This window comes from Podarcis bocagei (assembly GCF_964188305.1).
Source record: "Podarcis bocagei genome assembly, chromosome: 3".
NCBI classification, from domain to species: Eukaryota; Metazoa; Chordata; class Lepidosauria; order Squamata; family Lacertidae; genus Podarcis; species Podarcis bocagei.
Window position 1 is genome coordinate 61574916 of NC_138127.1, and position 17070 is coordinate 61591985.

General features: G+C 41.1%; 1 protein-coding gene across 1 annotated transcript; it reads right to left on the reverse strand.

Annotated features, from left to right (window-relative positions):
• Positions 1–957: 957 nt before the first annotated feature.
• RAB4A (RAB4A, member RAS oncogene family) lies at positions 958–16455 on the reverse strand. Its single transcript, XM_081186950.1, has 8 exons — positions 16195–16455; positions 10618–10698; positions 9439–9553; positions 9013–9075; positions 7684–7838; positions 6416–6511; positions 5472–5626; positions 958–4915 (listed from the first exon to the last, which is right to left on the reverse strand). The coding sequence occupies exons 1-7, from the start codon at positions 16223–16225 to the stop codon at positions 5511–5513; spliced, it is 657 nt and encodes a 218-aa protein (XP_081043076.1). The 5' UTR covers positions 16226–16455; the 3' UTR covers positions 958–4915; positions 5472–5510.
• Between the last annotated feature and the right edge of the window lie 615 nt (positions 16456–17070).

Here is a 17070-nt window from a genome sequence, read left to right on the forward strand (position 1 = left end):
GGTTTTCTGCAGCTTGGCGTTTGTTCCGATTGAGAAGTAAACAGCAGGTTTTTCCTGGGAAAGTGGCAGGACAAAAGGAAAACCTCTCTGATCCATGCCTGGATGTCATGGGCTAAACAGAAGAAATCACAAGTCAAAGGGAAGTGTGTGGCTGAGTCCTAAACTTGAGATGGTATGGATTTTTGGTCTGCACTTTATGAGGGAGGCAACAGTTCTTTGAAAAAATAAAAAGACCTGGGTTACAGTACATAATTGTTACAATTTCCTCCCCACCTTAACTACTCATGTTTCCTAAAAAATAGATAAATATTTTATTTTTAATGTTACTTCTCTCCCCAAGATGATAAACGGGTGTCTCATAATGTATTCATTACCTAAAAGCAGGGTAAGAGCACATTAAAATTTGGGAAACTGGTGATATTTTTTCAGTTCTCCATAGAATATAGTTGGTTCAGCTTTGTAATATTAACAGGAAGCATGCACTGGACAGTTGGTTGTTGGATTATTCAGTAAGAAACATAGAAAATCCAATTATTACTGTCCAGAAATAACCTAAGTAAGACCAAAGCTTAAAATCAGGCATTGCGCATGAAACCATTTAAAATCACATAAGCTACCTAGCATACATCTATCCATCCATTAAAAATTGTGTGCTTGTTTCCATGGCAATCATGCCACTTTGTTTTAGCAAGTCATGATTACGATTCTGAGCATTTAATGTATGGGGGTGTCAAATGCATGTAGATAAATAAGATTATTGATATTGTTAAAATTCTGAACATCTCCCTTGGCAGGGTTGAGATTTCATAGAGATGCAACAGTGCACATTGGAGATGTTAACAATGCAGGAAATGGTGGATGTATGAAAAGGCTGATCAGCCAGGGAGCAGAGCTTTCCACCCCTTCCACCCACACCCTCCCCAAGCCTGCCATGATTGAAAAGAAACCTACAGTAAATACATTTAAATAAAACCTTTTATTTAGTAACATTTCTCTGGTGACATTAAGCAGCATAGTAAATTCTTTATACAGTATAGAAGTCATGCATTTAAAGTTTAATGTATACTAACACTGTGTAAAAGCACTTTTATTTTTAGACGCAATTAAATGCCAAGAGCATTTGTCTTGAGGCTCAACTGTAATAATACTCCTTAAGCTCTTGCAGTTCCAACTTGTGGAACCAAGCCAATACAGGTAGCAATCTAGCACATTTCAACTACAGTTCCTCCAACTCATGTTAACAAGGGTGTACAAGAGTACAGCTACAATGTTCAGAGTCTTGAAGTGTGACACTACACACTGCAAGGGAAACACGGGGTTCCAAACTCCATGTATCCCTTAGAAACAGTAATATAGTGAAGGCAAGCCTTTGTAGACAACAATCAATGACCTGGGTGTCTAATCATTTCCTGAACCAACTTTCCTCCTTGCAAAGCCTAGCTCTAATATTTAAATAAACCCAGTTTTGAGAAACAACCAGGAAGAAGTGTTGGGGGCAATCTGTGGGCACAGGAGGTATGAACTCTCATGAAATTTTCTGCAGAAACAAAAGCTTATTCATGCTAATTTGCAGACACAAAATTTGGAAAGGAGCATACAAATATTAGTTTAGAACTGAAGCCACAGTACAGTTCTGCCTAAGGTAATTTTAGCCCCATAGAAATTTTAAGTTCCAATTGTCCTTCCCTTTATCAAAGATAAGCAAGTTTGTGAAGTGACATTTATTAGCTAAATCTGGAAACAAACAGCAAGACAGAGAGTTTATCGTGCCTGCATTTGCATTGATGTTAAAAAAAACACACAAAAAAAACAGATCACTGGAGGGAAGTAGAGGAAACAGAACTCCCTCAGAACATACAGAACCCAAAACACCTAAACACAAACAGTAAGGCACAAGGCCTTGAGTTCCCCAACCAACTATAAAGGAGGCTAGCGATAGGGAGAGACCGGTTTTTGTGCTGTAGTACTAACTACCAACCATTGACATCAGTCTACGCTAACCTGGCACCTTCCACATATTTTGGACTACAAGTCCCGCTGGTTGAGGCTGATGGAAGGTCTAGTCCAAAACGTCAGTCAGGCACCAGGTTGGCTCAGGGCGATCCATGTAAATGAAAGATGTGTGGAAGATGAAAAGGGATTGTGGGAAAGAACTAAATGCAACAGGAAGATGTACAAAAACCTATGGAGTAAATACCTGAGTTTTCACTACATCATTAATCGGTTCACAATTAATAGTAGCATGGCACCTCCTTTTTTCTGCTATTCCCTCCAGTATGAGAGAGGGCAGCAGTACAGTAGTTACTGGGTAGGGGGTGGGAGGGAGGAGAAAGGGGAGCTTCAAGTATTATGTAGAAGACTAGGAACAAGTTAAAAGTTGGACTTTAGGACTTACTGACTAAACTTCTTTGGAATTGTTGACATTAATATATGTAACAGTAGAAAAAAGTACACAATAAAAACACACCAAATAATATTCTTTGAAAGTACTTCTGAACCATTATAAGACATCCATGCAGTGCACCTCATATACCCATGCTGTGAACCAAATACGTTAATAGATACTGCATGCTAATCACTTTCTTTACTTTGAGTGGATGTTTACCTAGACTTCAAATTGACTTTTTTTCCAGTACAATGCATGGAAGCATGTTATTTTGTTTACATCAATCTACTTTATTTTTGGGAATTAACTTTTTGATGAATCAACCCCTTCAAGTTAAAGGTTCTCATTTACCTCAAAGGATTACAGTGTCCATTTTGCATGCTAATGAGTAACGTGCTTGCAATCTGTGTCATTTTACTTTCCCTGAATGGTGGGGGAGAGAGGGGAGGGGAGGATGAAAAATGTACTCAAATGCCAACATGAAAATGTGTTTTTCATCTTGGATTAAAATGCATGAGCTGTCTCCCAACCATTATTTATTTACTCAAATGCAGCAACAGGCCTGCAGAGCTGGAGGACCGCCAGTTCCTGGATGAACTTGCCCATCAGTTAGGAGTCGTAGTCATGGGCCCTGCTCTGGGCACCCCTGCCACTGGAGCCTGACCTGTTTATCTCTGCTTATGGCATTCAGTTTACTTTGCTGACCTGTTCAGTTTTTGTCATTCAATGTGATGAGCTTTGGCTTGGCAAAGCACTGCTAAAGTCTTATTTACATTATTTTAACTAGTTTACCTGCATTGTAATGAAGCTTTGTTACTTTTATTTGCCATTTTGTATTTATTGCAATTGTTTTTGAGTTGTTCTAGACCACTTATTAAATTGCCTTAAATGCAATTTATGAGAGAAAAGCAGCATAAAAACATTAGAGCAGCTATGTTCTAGAAAGGGTGCTTAAACCATGTCTTGTAGATCCTACCTCCAGTTGCTCTGTATAGTTTCTCCTCAAGGATGTGAAACTAGCTAAGACAGGAGGAGCTGGAAGCAGTGATTCTTATCAGAAAAATGTCTCACAGCTCCAATCAAATTCAGTCTCTCCTGCTGCCTGCATTTTGAGTAAATAAACATTCAAGAAAGAGACTGCTCATGTGTCTTGCCAACTTAGGCTCAATCAAATACTTATTTGACAATAATGTCAAAGTTTGCCCTCACTGTGTAACATCCTCAGATATGACCAACCAAAAAGTTTTAAGCAATGTACATCCTTAGTTAAAACTAACACAATCTAGCTCAAATAGCTATATTTACACCTCCCATATACAGCTTCAATGTTTCCATATTTCAGAATTATCTGTGTATCAAAATCATAAATGTTCATGTTCTGGAGTTTTTAAGTGTCAAGAACATTTAAGAGGCCAATTCATTTTACTTTTACATACGCACACCTGTCTCTCTTAGGCAAAGTCAAGGTTTCATATTTCCAAGTATCTCTATAGAACTCTCAGTTAGATACCATGAAGGCAGAGGGCAGTGTTTATCTTTGACTAGTTGCTGCCGTTTACTGTATTGTCTTTCTAAATTACAGAGTAAAAGAAGCTGACTGCAGTGCATTACTACAGATTTTGAAGCAGTCTATACAACATATGCTACTTTTCATAACAAATTGCTTCTTTTTAAGGAGGATAACCTGAACAGAGTCTTAGGTATAGAAATTACTTTAATTTTAAAAAAAGAAGTCAGATAACGATGATTCACAACTTCAAACACTGTTCTAGAATGGCAAAACAAGTAGGCATTATCTTTTCCCCAAAACATAAAATTTCAGTTACAATTCCAGATGTAGAAAACAAGGATTTCCCAAGGCAAGATCAGACAGCAGTAAGCTCTTAAGATCACAAATGAATTGTATAGCCTACAGTTGTCAAAGTGATTGAAATACATTTAAGAATTGTCAGGAAACAGTTCAGTTATGCTTCAGTAAAAAACCCACAACATATTAGTAACATATTTGTTTTTCAAAAAAATAAATCATATACCTTGTAGAATATGGCAAATAAAACACTGACAATCAATGCCAGTAGCTTTCAATATCAAATCATAAATAAAAGCTATTGTACAAAAAAACAAAATAAAAACAAACCACCAAACATGATAAAGCCTACCAGTTACATTTCAGTTCTTATTTATAAAACAAACAAATGTTAGTGCAACAATATGTCAGTATATCATGCTTTGGAAATTTAATGACCACATTTTATATACACAGGATACAGCAATGTCTTAAACTGGAAGAAATGAGAAAAAATATGCAACAGAAATTTTTTTACATACTGATATTTTACTCTTGTCCACTGAATTACCAAATTTTATTTTTTGCAATCTTGCTGTGCCAAGTGCACACTTCTGGAAGCCATTTCATAGTACTTTTAAAAAATACCAGATGTGGTATGCTTTACTGAATAAAAAGCAGTTCTAAAACTGCAGTCTTGAAGCCATGGCAGTTGTTTCATTAATCGTCATTTTCAAGGACAGCTGAAAAAATAAGCAGCATTTCATGTTAAACAATGTAGGCATCCTATGCACACTTTAGGAACAAACTCCATGCAATTTAGTGTGAAACCACAGAATTAATCTATTTTGTTTTTTGAGACAGACACACAATTAAGCAGTCATTCACAAGGTCATACAACATACACAGATTCTCCACCTTAGTGGATTTTTGTTATGCACTAAGGAAATGTTCTTGAGGAAAGGAGGGCTATAAATGAAATAAAGCAATGTTTCTCAAATTAAGAGGTTCGATATAGATTTGAATTTTCATTTCAGTGCAAATCCGTTACTTGCAACAGGACTGACTTTTGAGTAGGAATCATGGTTACAGTTATGCTGTTACAGATTTACATTGTTTTTACAAGGTGGATATTAAAAACATAAATCCAGACAGTGAAACAAACAAACAAACAAGCTCTTGGGACACACAGAAAATTTGAGGAAAACCACCCCACCTGTGGAGCTGGTGTATGGATTTTCCCTTCCTCAATTATCAATGTCTAAACAAAGATGCTGATCTCCAACTGCTAACACTTACCTCTTTCCTTGCTCAAATGAATGTTTCAGTTGTCTGTTCCTAACAGCCACATTCTTGAACACTTTGAGCTTGTGCTCTTCGTGGAGATCTCAGCTGTCTCAGGGCAGCATCTCCATACTGAATACCTGAGCCCATCCTTTCCGGATCCAGTTCACCTGATAAAACAAAACACAATTTGTTCTTACAGACGTTGTAATTACATTTAAATTCAAGGCTGTTCTCTTCACGAACATGTAATGTTAAAATGTAACTTTTGCTGAATGTAACACTAACAGTAGTCATGAGAAGTTGAGAGTGCTTTATACACAAACACATGTACATATGCACACAAATATAATTTGTACTTTTTTTCTTTTACAGAGGGGTGCCTGTTTTTAAGTATTGTTAAGCAAACTTTTAATGGTCCTATCCATTATACAAGCTGCTGTGTCCTCCCCTTCCTACTAGTTGGAAGATGTACAGCAGGTTGGAAGCTAGATGTCAGAGGCTGAGAGGCTTCACACACAAGAAGGCAGTTCAGAGTTACAATATTATTAATAATCTAAATGTCAGACATCTCTTTCAACATATTTAGAAAGATGTTACATTTTTACAGCAACCTGTAAAAAAATGCTTTGACAGCATCCCCTACCATTGGGTGATTATCCAATGATATACTCAAGCCCATCAATTTCAATGGGTCTACCCCTGCTGTTAAAAGGGTGCTAGTGGGGTGTTGAATGAAAACCAGTTACACCTCCTTTTGGATTGTGTTCTTCAGGGTCATTTGTACTTGCATTAAGGTATTTGACAAGTTAAGACACAGGTGAGAATTAGGTGACACTTTATGACAATAGAAGAGCACATCTAATTTGAGCGCAGTTTATCACATGCCAACATTTCACATACTCTAAAGTGTCTAGAGCTGAAAATATTTTGAGATCACAAACATGAACTGTGATTACCTGACTCAATTTTATTAAGTATTTTTCTGGCACACTGTACAAAGGCCTCTTCAACATTCTCCCCTGTCAATGCACTTGTTTCCAAGAACATAAGTTCTGAAACAAATATGAACAAAAAAATATTTGCAATCATTATTTGCATATAACCTATACCAGCAAGTCTCAGGGTGGTTCACAGGAAAAAATCAGAATATTATATACCACAAAATACAGAATCAAAATAAAAACAACAACCCAATAATAACCCCCCAATATATTTTAAAAGGGCAGAGGGGATTGATCAATCAATCCATCCATCCATCCGTTTGAAGAGATATCCTGATTCAGTCTTCCCTGATTAGCTGCCCTCTAGATGTTTCAGCAGAACACAACTCCCATCATTCCCAACCACTGGCCCTACTGGCTAAGGCTGAAGGGTGCTGTGTCCCAAAATATATGTAGGGCACTGGGCTGAGGAAGGCTACCCAAAAGAACAGTCAGGGAAAGCTGGTCCAAAGAATGGTCAAAAAGCACCTGTTCCACTTCTGAAGCTAATAACCACATTCTACCCTGTTTTTGCCACCCGTCCCCTACTGCACTCCTCCCCTAAGCATCTATTCCAAGCAAGAGAAGGGTTCCCAAACCACAGGAGTGACTTTTCAGCTAACAACAAATCAAGATAAAAAACAATTAAACAAAATATTATCTATATCAAACAAAAATATGCAATGCATTCCTACTTGTATCTGCCCAGAAGCAAGTGCTGTTAAGTTGAATGGTGCTTACTCCTAGATATAGGATTGCAGTCTAACTTAAGCAACAGTAAACAGATAAGATGTAGCAGAATAACTTCAACCAGAAGAATATCCAAAGCACTGAACAATTCTAAAACAATGCAGTCATAAACTGGTTTCAAGACACCAACAAAGAGGTGTGCGGAAGTTCTCAGATAATTGGTATATGCCCAATGGACATCTTACCCAATTACAACCACACCAAAATTGGGGGATGTTTCATAAAGAGTTGTCTTCCAACTTCTTCGTCCCATTTTTGGAGACTGAGGGGGTTGCAGAATGGGGCAAAAATGTTCACCCACTCAGAATGACAGAAGCACTGACCTCCCTCTGACTTGACTTTACCCTCCATACTAGTAGCTTCCAATACCTGGGTGGGGAGGTCATAATTCCAAATGATTGTGAGTTGTGGTCCAAAATATCTAGAGGGCACCAGGACGGGGGAGGCTGATACAGACTATCACCAAACTCAGATAGGTCATGAAAAATACTTACCATTTTCTTGAGCAAACCTGGATGCTTCCAAGAAAGTGACTTCCCGATCTCCATCAAGATCCTTTTTGTTCCCACACAGTATTATAACAATATTCTGACTTGCTAGCATCCTCGCATCTGTTAGCCAGTTAGTAAGCGCATTGTAGGTTTCTCGACTGCATCGCAAAAGGACAAATTATTAGATGTTAATAATTATACTTCCCCCTTAAAACTATGTTTTAATTATCCTAGCTAACTAGATAATTTACACAACAATAGTTCATGTTCACTTTGATAGAAGATCAACTAAAAAAAATGCTGTACTTTCTTTTGTCCATTGTAAAATACTACAGAGAAGTTATTGCCCAGCAATAATGGATACGGAGCACCTGACAGGTGGTAGGGTGCAGAGCAGGCAGGCAACACCAAAGAGCATGCAGTGTTAGTCCCACATTTGGACCTGTGCCAGTGCACTGTGGACACTGAAAGCAAGGGCAAGTGTAACCAGTGAAACTTGCCCCTTATACAGTTGTTCCAAAGCTGACCGGAACATTACAACAGACTTACTTTTTTTGTAGTGTGTGTGTATTTAAGTCTCCAAGAAAATCAGTTTTGAGTTAAAGGAACACCACTCTGTTTCTGAGGCATGCACTCTAAGACAACTGAAAGCAAGGGGGCCATTTCTATGAAGGAGTCACTGGTATCCAAGAAAGCTGACAGAAAACACTCTCAGGAGTAAACGAAGCATGGTCCCCAGTGTTTCTTCATCCAGAAAAAAAATGATTCCCAAGATGGCTAATGGTGATGGTCTCTCACAATCTCAAGAAGTCCTTGATGTGCAAGACTCTGCACAGGACTCAAAAGAGTCCAAGTTTGGCATCATGGCCTACTGTATGTATATACTGCAATCAGCTGCTAGTACCAGATATAAAAGCTTGAGCATAAATAAATTTTAAGGAAACATGGCTTGTGCATGTTGGGGATGGAGAGGAGAGAGATGAACTAGGAAAGAGGCTAGTCTGGCTCCTAAGCCACTGAAGTCAGATTTTGTACTAGATTGAATTTAAAATATTTTTATATGTAGGATGGTTTGAAAAGGGTTCTTTACTGTAAAATCATACCCCCGTTTAAGATACAGCAGCTCAAATGAAATAGGGCTGGGGGCACACTTGTGTGAATTTTGTGTGCGTAACCTCAAGAAGCTATGAAAGCTGAACTTGTCCCATGATAATTGCTCTTATGTGATTAATTTATCTTGGCTGTAAAGGATTACATATCTACCTAAGGATAACCACAGGAAGAGCAGAATAGTTTATCTGTACTTATATTTATAGCAGTTTTTCCTTTTACCTGGTGATGTCATAAACAAGTAAGGCACCCGCTGCACCTCTGTAGTAGCTTCGGGTTACAGACCTGTGAAGGAAAACATATACCACTATAAGATGACAATAAGCTATGCTCTACACAGTGCTACAATTACAAACAACACAAAAGCTACTGTGTCCGCTTAACAAGGCAGTACAGTCATGACTGAGCCAAAGTTGAGCAGCTTTAAGCCTCATCAGCTTTGAGGGGGCATATTTTAAAACTCTCCAGAAGAAATCAATGATTTAACAATACTTACTTTTGCCTACAAGTTCTCCTAGTCACAATACAACTGGATGTCACAGAACTAGTGAAACAGTAGCCAGTATCCAACAAACTTGCTAACAAAAAAGTCACATGCCACTTTCTTCAACTAACATGCCAACAAATTTCTGTGCTATGAAAATATACCTGAATCGTTCTTGTCCAGCTGTATCCCATATTTGTAGTTTTACATATTTGCCTCCAACATTTATTATCTTTGAACCAAACTCCACTCCTATAGTATGATTTGAGTCATCTTTGACTAGAATAGAAAAGGTGTCTATTAGTAGTCAAGTACAATTTAAAGTATACAAGGATATTATATTAACAGTGACATTTTTATTATTTATCCATAATTTGTTCTGTACAGGCAGCAGTGTATTTGTTAACTTAACCAAGGGGAATTTTTATGGTAAATTCACACACAGAGAGAGAGAGAGAGACAGTACTTTTCAACACATATTCAGGGGTATTAGAATACGCTTCTGTGAACACTTTGTGAATATGCTAGACAAGATATGTCAAAATGAAATGCATTATATAGTTGTGAGAATTCATCCAACATTGGATGGTGGGCTATGTGCATATACATATATATATACACATATGCAAGCACAAATGTGACAATTCCCAAAATTTACTAGTGGCACCGGTCAAGGAAATTTCCTTATTCAAAGGTTGCTTTGTGACAAAAAAATGCCTCCTTCTCACCCACCCCTAAGTTTTGTTAACTAAGATTTATGAGAACATGCTATCAATGCCCATGCTTGAAGTTGTGGCTACCATGTTTTCATTTTGTGTAGGATCAAAATTTGTTATCACAGTGACACATAAATGGAATGTGTGAACTGACCAGAAGAGCCTGGAATCTGCCTTGATGGAGTGCCATTGTACTGGCAAGGGGTATTATGTAGAATGGTAATCTATCAAGTCAGCTCTTAGGGCTATCCTGGGCAGTTCACACACTCCATTTATGTATCACTGTGATAGCAAATTTTGATCCTACACACAATGAAAACATTGTAGCCATGGTATTAAGGAAGATATTGATAGCATGTTCTCTCAAGCCTACATAGAAAGTGATTTGGGGTAGATAATACATACCGAGGAGTAAGCTACACTGAGTACAATGGGATTTACTTCCAAGGAAATACATGGATTACATTGCACGTGTCCCTACTTATTCATACTACTGTCTAAGAAATGCCAGATCACTTCTGTCCAAAAAATGCTGTTACCCAGGACCAATGTGGACCAGAGTTCTGTTGAGCAACCCCCACAAAAACTCCAACTCTAAGAACCCCACAACATCTGCATTATACTTACATTTCTTCTCAATAAATTGATGAAGCAAACAGGATTTGCCAGTGCCTGCATTTCCAATTACCAAAAACTTAAACAGGAAATCTGAAAATGATAAGACAACCAAATGAGCATCTTCAAATGCAAAAGAAACATGCTATTACTGCTTTTTCCCTTTGTCATAAAAAGAAATCACAAGGACACAGAACAGATAAACTGTCTGGTTACTATTCAGTGCCTGGCTTAGCAAGATATTGCAACAGAACAAAGGAATAAGTATGGCTATTTGTATTCTACACATGACATATGAATCTGTCTAAGACAAAATTCAGCATTTCAGATTTGAATTTTTCTCCTAGCCTTTGTAGTACTATTTTGGTAATAAAACAAGAGCTGATTTATTCCAACAATCTAGATTCTAAAAGTGTTGAATCAAACATAAAAACAACAACAGGACAGGTTCTCTGTGAGGCATAAGTAGCAAAGGACAAATAACATCAAGTTGGATTTTTCAGATACATACCCAAGTTTGGCATCTCTGAATGCCATGATAAAAAACTAACCGAAGTTATAATTCAATTCGGATGAATCAACAGAAAAAAATATCCCTTTCAAGTTTGCAAGGCACAATATGAAAAAGAGTAGGGCAGGGAGAGGAAGGACACAAACTAGCCAAAGCGAAGCACTTTTAAGTGGGAGATTTATGCTTTTAAAACAGTAAACATTTAGTAACACCTATAGCTGTGGCAGGGAACTTTTCTGCAGCCTGAGAAGTGCATTCCCTCATATGCAGCCATTCAGGGGCCACATGCCAGTGGTGGATGGGGCCAGAGGAAAAATTGGGAGGCACAAGGGATGCAATTTTTACTATTATATAGTAGGTAATGCTCCTGTACCCCAAAACCAGAGGTTTCTACACACACACACACGCCCACATCTTTTGGTTCTCTATCAAGGTACCGTAAATAAAATGCATGTGACCTGAGGAGGAGCATAGCGTGGGAGAATCTTGATGGCTGGACAGAGGTTTGGAGGGCTGCATTTGGGCCTGCAGCCTGAGGTTCCCAACCCCTGATCTATGGGCTCTTCAGATGTTTCACAGTCCGAAGCTATCTGACCACCAAACTTCTCTATTACGTCACATTCAAAACTGGCTTACTCTATACATACAAAGTAAAGTTTCTCTTGCAAATATGAAAAGACTATCAGCAATGCCTAAGCAGCAATTTCTAAACTTTCCCAACATACTCAAATCCACACTGCAGATAATATATTCCTTTTACAACTGGGGGGGGGGGGTCACAGTGCTGTAAAGTACCATAGGCTCATGTGAATCGGATGTTAACCTGAAACTAGCTATTGTTATTCTAAACAACTGTGGGGAAAATTGTTTGCATGTTTTACTTCTGGCACAGTGTAGTGAAAGCAATTCACATGCCAGTTATTTCTTCAGCTTTACTTGCAGCTTCTTTTTTCTAGATGAAACAAAAAACTAAAAACAAAGCCATGAAAGGCACTTCATTATAGGGCTGATTTTCTCTTTCTTCCTCACTGACAAAGAAGCTTTGAGCTCCAAGATTTGTTGAGCTGTCTGGCCTCTCACCCTAGAGAACTCTGTTGTTACTAGGATTGACCGAAGACAAAAATGCAGCCAAGAAGAGACCCACAGTCACTATTATCATCATAGCTAATTTTGAAACATTAAGGGCTATCTAGAGTCAAGAACCTCAAAACACAAATGTGAATGCTATGACAGGGGCTGTACCCGGGAAACGGGGACTTCTGGTAACCATGACTATCAAAGCTTTAAGGATGCAATAAATGAGCATTAAAAATAATTGATTCAGGGTAGCTTTTATTCTTCAGTTGTTTTGAGAAATTAAAAATCCAACCATTACTTTTCCATGTTGTGTTTGGAGTGTACAAAGGCTCTATTATATTGTAAAGGTAAAGGGACCCCTGACCATTAGGTGCAGTCGTGACTGACTCTGGGGTTGCGGCGCTCATCTCACTTTATTGGCCGAGGGAGCTGGCGTACAGCTTCTGCGTCATGTGGCCAGCATGACAAAGCTGCTTCTGGCGAACCAGAGCAGTGCACGGAAACACTGTTTACCTCCCCGCCAGAGCGGTACCTTTTATCTACTTGCACTTTGATGTGCTTTCGAACTGCTAGGTTGGCAGGAGCAGGGACCATGCAATAGGAGCTCACCCCGTTGTGGGGATTTGAACCGCCAACCTTCTGATCAGCAAGTCCTAGGCTCTGTGGTTTAACCCACAGCGCCACCCGCGTCTATCTATTTCAGTGTTTCCCAAACTTTTTTGGGCAACGGCACACCTGTTTACTGAAAAAAAAATCTCGCGGCACACCACCATTAAAGCCCCGCCCCGTGACGTCAGCACGCAGCGTCACGCCGGGAGGGACGCACGAAAGTGAAAGTTTTTTCCCTCCCCCCTCAGTCCCTCGCTCGGAATTCAGCTCGTTTGGGGCATCGCTCCGGCTGCTCCCTCTCCCGCCGCGCAGGAGCGATGCCTCTCTCTGGCTCTCCCTCCGCGCAGGCTGAGGGAGGGAGGGAGGTGCGCGTGTGACCCGTCTCTGCTGGGAGACCAAACCCAGCGAGGCAGAGTCGCGCGGAGGCGCCCAGGCAGCGCTGCCGGCTGCGAGGAGGAGCGCCAGGCAGCAGCAGGAGGCGCGGCCTCTCCTCGCCGCCGCCGCCCCGCCTCTCGCCGCCCGACTCGCCCGCCTCCCTCCAGGCATCTCGCGGCACACCAACCGATGTCTCACGGCACACTCGTGTGCCGCGGAACACCGGTTGGGAAACACTGATCTATTTAGTAATTCTCAAAAATATTCCACTCTGTGGGCAATATAACAATTCCCCTAATAATATAACAATTCCCCTAATAATGGTAGAATTAGACTAGATGTGATAGTAGATGTAAACTGAAAAATATATCTTTTGTGCATGTACTATGGATCAGCAAACAAGAATGGCATCTAAAAAGGAATGCAGTACAGCACTTCATCTCCTGCAGTATTCTTTCACAGATTTTCTTTATTTGGCATAGATGCATTACTGCTTTTATTCCTATGCACCTACAAAAATATTTTCTACCTGGGATATTTTAAAAGGAAAAACAGAGACAATTACCATGAAAAAAATACGAAAGAAACTAACAATTTAGTAATCTCATCAGGGAAATTAGGGCAGGAAGATCTCAACAAAAAGTCTCAAAGAAAGGCGAAGTAAAAATATATTTTTAATTGCAGGATAGTGAAGCCCAGAAAACAAGATATTATGCCTGAGATATTCCAAATCATGGAGGCTCAAAATGGAGCATACTCTTCTTGCATCTCTGCCTCTTCTTTTATGCTGCCCTAAGTTTCTTCCCAGAAGCTCTTCAAGTCATCGTTCAATACATAATGATGTTTATGGGATACTGCCAAAAGATAATGGTTTGGTATACAACAACCAGAATTTTTCACTTTATTTTAAGAAAATGGGTTTGACTCAAGCGAAAAAAAGCACCAACTGTAGAAGTGCAAACAAACTGAGTCCCAGTAGCTACTAGAAAGAAACAAGTTCCTCAATTAAAACAAAGGTGCTGCTAATCAGGAAGTTTAACTACGATGTATAGCAGAAGAGTACAGTAAGCATTCTAGCTAAAACCATACATGCTCTTGATAACATGACCAGGTCCATCTGCTGCTATGTTGCTAGCATACACTACAGCTTGCGTTCAGTAAGGGGCATGCAACCAGTATGTGGTTGCTAACTCAAGAGAGCTTCCTGAACTTGGTGTCTTTATAGATGTAAATGGTATTACTTTGCCTATCCTTGTTTTTTCACTTGCTCACTGGCTTAATCACACACCTGTAGTATGATTTCTTGTAGCATAGAGTTTCTCATAAACTACAGCTGTTAACTCTCCTAGTTTTGCATTATTTAATCCATTTTCCAGATTTGTAGAAATATGTACATTACTTGCTCCTTTATAAACATGCAGCAATTATTCACTTGGCCCTGGTATAATTCTCTTCATTTTTTTCAGGCTGAATAGCATGCGCTAGCTTCTACAATCTGGAGCTCTACACATAAATTCCCACCAGCTCCAGCTAGCACTGCTGGGGTTGTTGGGAGCTGTAGTCCAAAATACCTCTTGAGCATCTTTGTAAATGAAATTTTATGCATCAGGCAAAGGCAAACTCAGCCCTCCAGATGTTTTGGGACTACAACTCCCATGATCCCTAGCTAACAGGACCAGTGGTCAGGGATGAATGGGAACTGTAGTCTCAAAACATCTAGCGGGCTGAATTTGCCTTTGCCTGGTATACATCATACAACAAATATGGAGCTCCACTATGTTTAAGCATGTAGTGAAGCATAAGCTGAGCACTGACAAAGATTGATAACTGTGATCATTTACCAACAGAGTACACTGACTGCAGTCTTGAGATAGAGAGCAAATGCGGCCTTGGCTCCAGCTTTTGTCCCTAAGTAAAAAACACTGCTTTTAGAGCATTTAATCTAGATTTGTCACATAGGATAGGCCTTCTTCCTCTTTTCAAAATCTGGGTGCAAGCAGATGTTATTATTTCAGCAACACTGCTTAATGTTTCCCATGAAATTCCTAGTTTTTCTATTTATTCCAGTTGCTATCCACACAGAAGAAAATTCTCCCACTGTTACTTTCCCCATAGCAAAAACCATTACCTCTCAGAAGCAGCCCTACATACAGCACCATACATGGTTCACTACTGCCTCACAGTCTGGCCTAATACAAGTCATGACAGCACCCCTTGAAAAAGGTATGGTAGAAATTTAAGAAATGGGTTCCAAAATGCATGCTTGGACTAATGTGGGTATCAGGTTAGAAAATGGTTAGAAACTGCTAATCTATAGCACAGACATAAAAATGATAGCCTACCGAACAGGGCTGCTGTGAGTGTTATATAAAGAAGAGAGAAAGCTATACGAAGGGCTTTAATGTGCCAATTACAATTGCCTAGGTTAAGATATACAACATGTTTAAAAAGCACATGTAATTCAGCCCTTTCTTGAAAAAAGCCAGTGATCCATGCAGCCGAAAAGCCGAGGACCTGTATGCAACACCACTACTACCTGGTTTCTCCATTCCTCCTTGTCTACACATGGGTACCAAAAACAGGGGAAAGCAAGGAGGGAAGAGGAAGGGGCGAATGCGAAGACATCTGCAAGGGCCTCCCCTGTGCAAGGTGTGCGTAACCCACAGGCAATACTGGCTCTGTCCTTGCACTGATTCATTTTTAATGCTGCGCGGCCGTTCCCCGCCCTGGGCCCCCACGGGAAGGGCAGGCAACAAATGCTATGAATTCTGCACAAACGGGGGCGAGAGAAGTAATAACGCCGCGCGCGCTTGTGCCATGTCCGTCTCCACCGCATCACGCCGCAGGTCCGAAGCGGGCCCGCGGGCGCCGTGTGCGGAAAGAGAGCGCCCACCTCCCTGAAAACAACCCCTCCCTTCCCTATCTCTACAGGCACAGCCGCCGCCCGCAGCCCCGCTTCACCTCAGAGCCCGAGTACCACCCACCCACCCAGCCCCGCCAGCCCAGCCCCTCCCTACCGTACGTCTCCGACATGGCTGTCTGCGACATTTTCCGAGCGACGCGGCCGCCCCTCTGCCCGCCACCGTCGTTGCCGTCGCCGCTCGGGGGCAACGCAGGACCTCGAGGCACCTCAGGGAGGCCGCAGCCTTGAGAACGGCAAAACACCTCCGGCGGCGGCGGCGGCGGCGCTGCTCCCCCTCCCCTCGGGCGGAGGGGAAAGGGGAGGGGTGAGGAGAGGGAGGGGGGAAACGCCTCTGCCAGCCACCCAGCGGCTCGAGAGCGCGTCTCACGAGGTCTGCGGCTGCGCAGGCGGCGGCTCCGCCCTCTCCGCCCGGCCCTTTGGCGGTGGAGCGGCTGTACGCAGGCGCGCCGGCGCGCCAACGGCTCCCTCACCAAAACAAAGCGCACGTGCGCGGCGGGCTTTGAAAGCCGACGTCTCGGCGGACCTCGCGCCTCGCAGTTGGGCCTGGGCGCCTGCTTTTCGTTGGGTTTTCGAGCGGAAGCCTCTGGCTCCATCTTGGTAGCTGGAAACGAGGGACAGTGAAAGGGATATAGGGCTCCCCAGGTTTGGGATATAGCAGTGTGTCCTGCTTTGTAGAGGACAGGCCTCTTTATTTTTGAAGTGCTGTCAGGTGACCGTTTGATAAAGTGCCCTCTGTTTGATAAGGAACCACAGGGAGAGCAGGAGCTCTGTAGTCAACAGGAACACCTGGTCAACAGACTGTAGGTTACCCGGGGTCTTCCCCACTGTGGTGAGGTGTATTGTAATTCAGTTTAAATTACAGTACATTATTGCATCTACATTAAAAAAATGCAAATTGGTGTCACCCTTTTTTCAGTGATTTTCAACTGTCCACCCTACCCAGGTTCGGTTAACCCTTGGAAAACCAGGA

Excerpts from the sequence above, each read along its gene's own strand:
- RAB4A (XM_081186950.1), bottom strand. The coding sequence starts at position 16,225 with ATGTCGCAGACAGCCATGTCGGAGACGTACG. Across the intron at positions 6,512-7,683 it reads CAGGTTTGCTCAAGAAAATG|AACTTATGTTCTTGGAAACA; the intron begins GTAAGTATTTTT and ends TATTTGTTTCAG. Across the intron at positions 5,627-6,415 it reads ACTTAATAAAATTGAGTCAG|GTGAACTGGATCCGGAAAGG; the intron begins GTAATCACAGTT and ends TTGTTTTATCAG.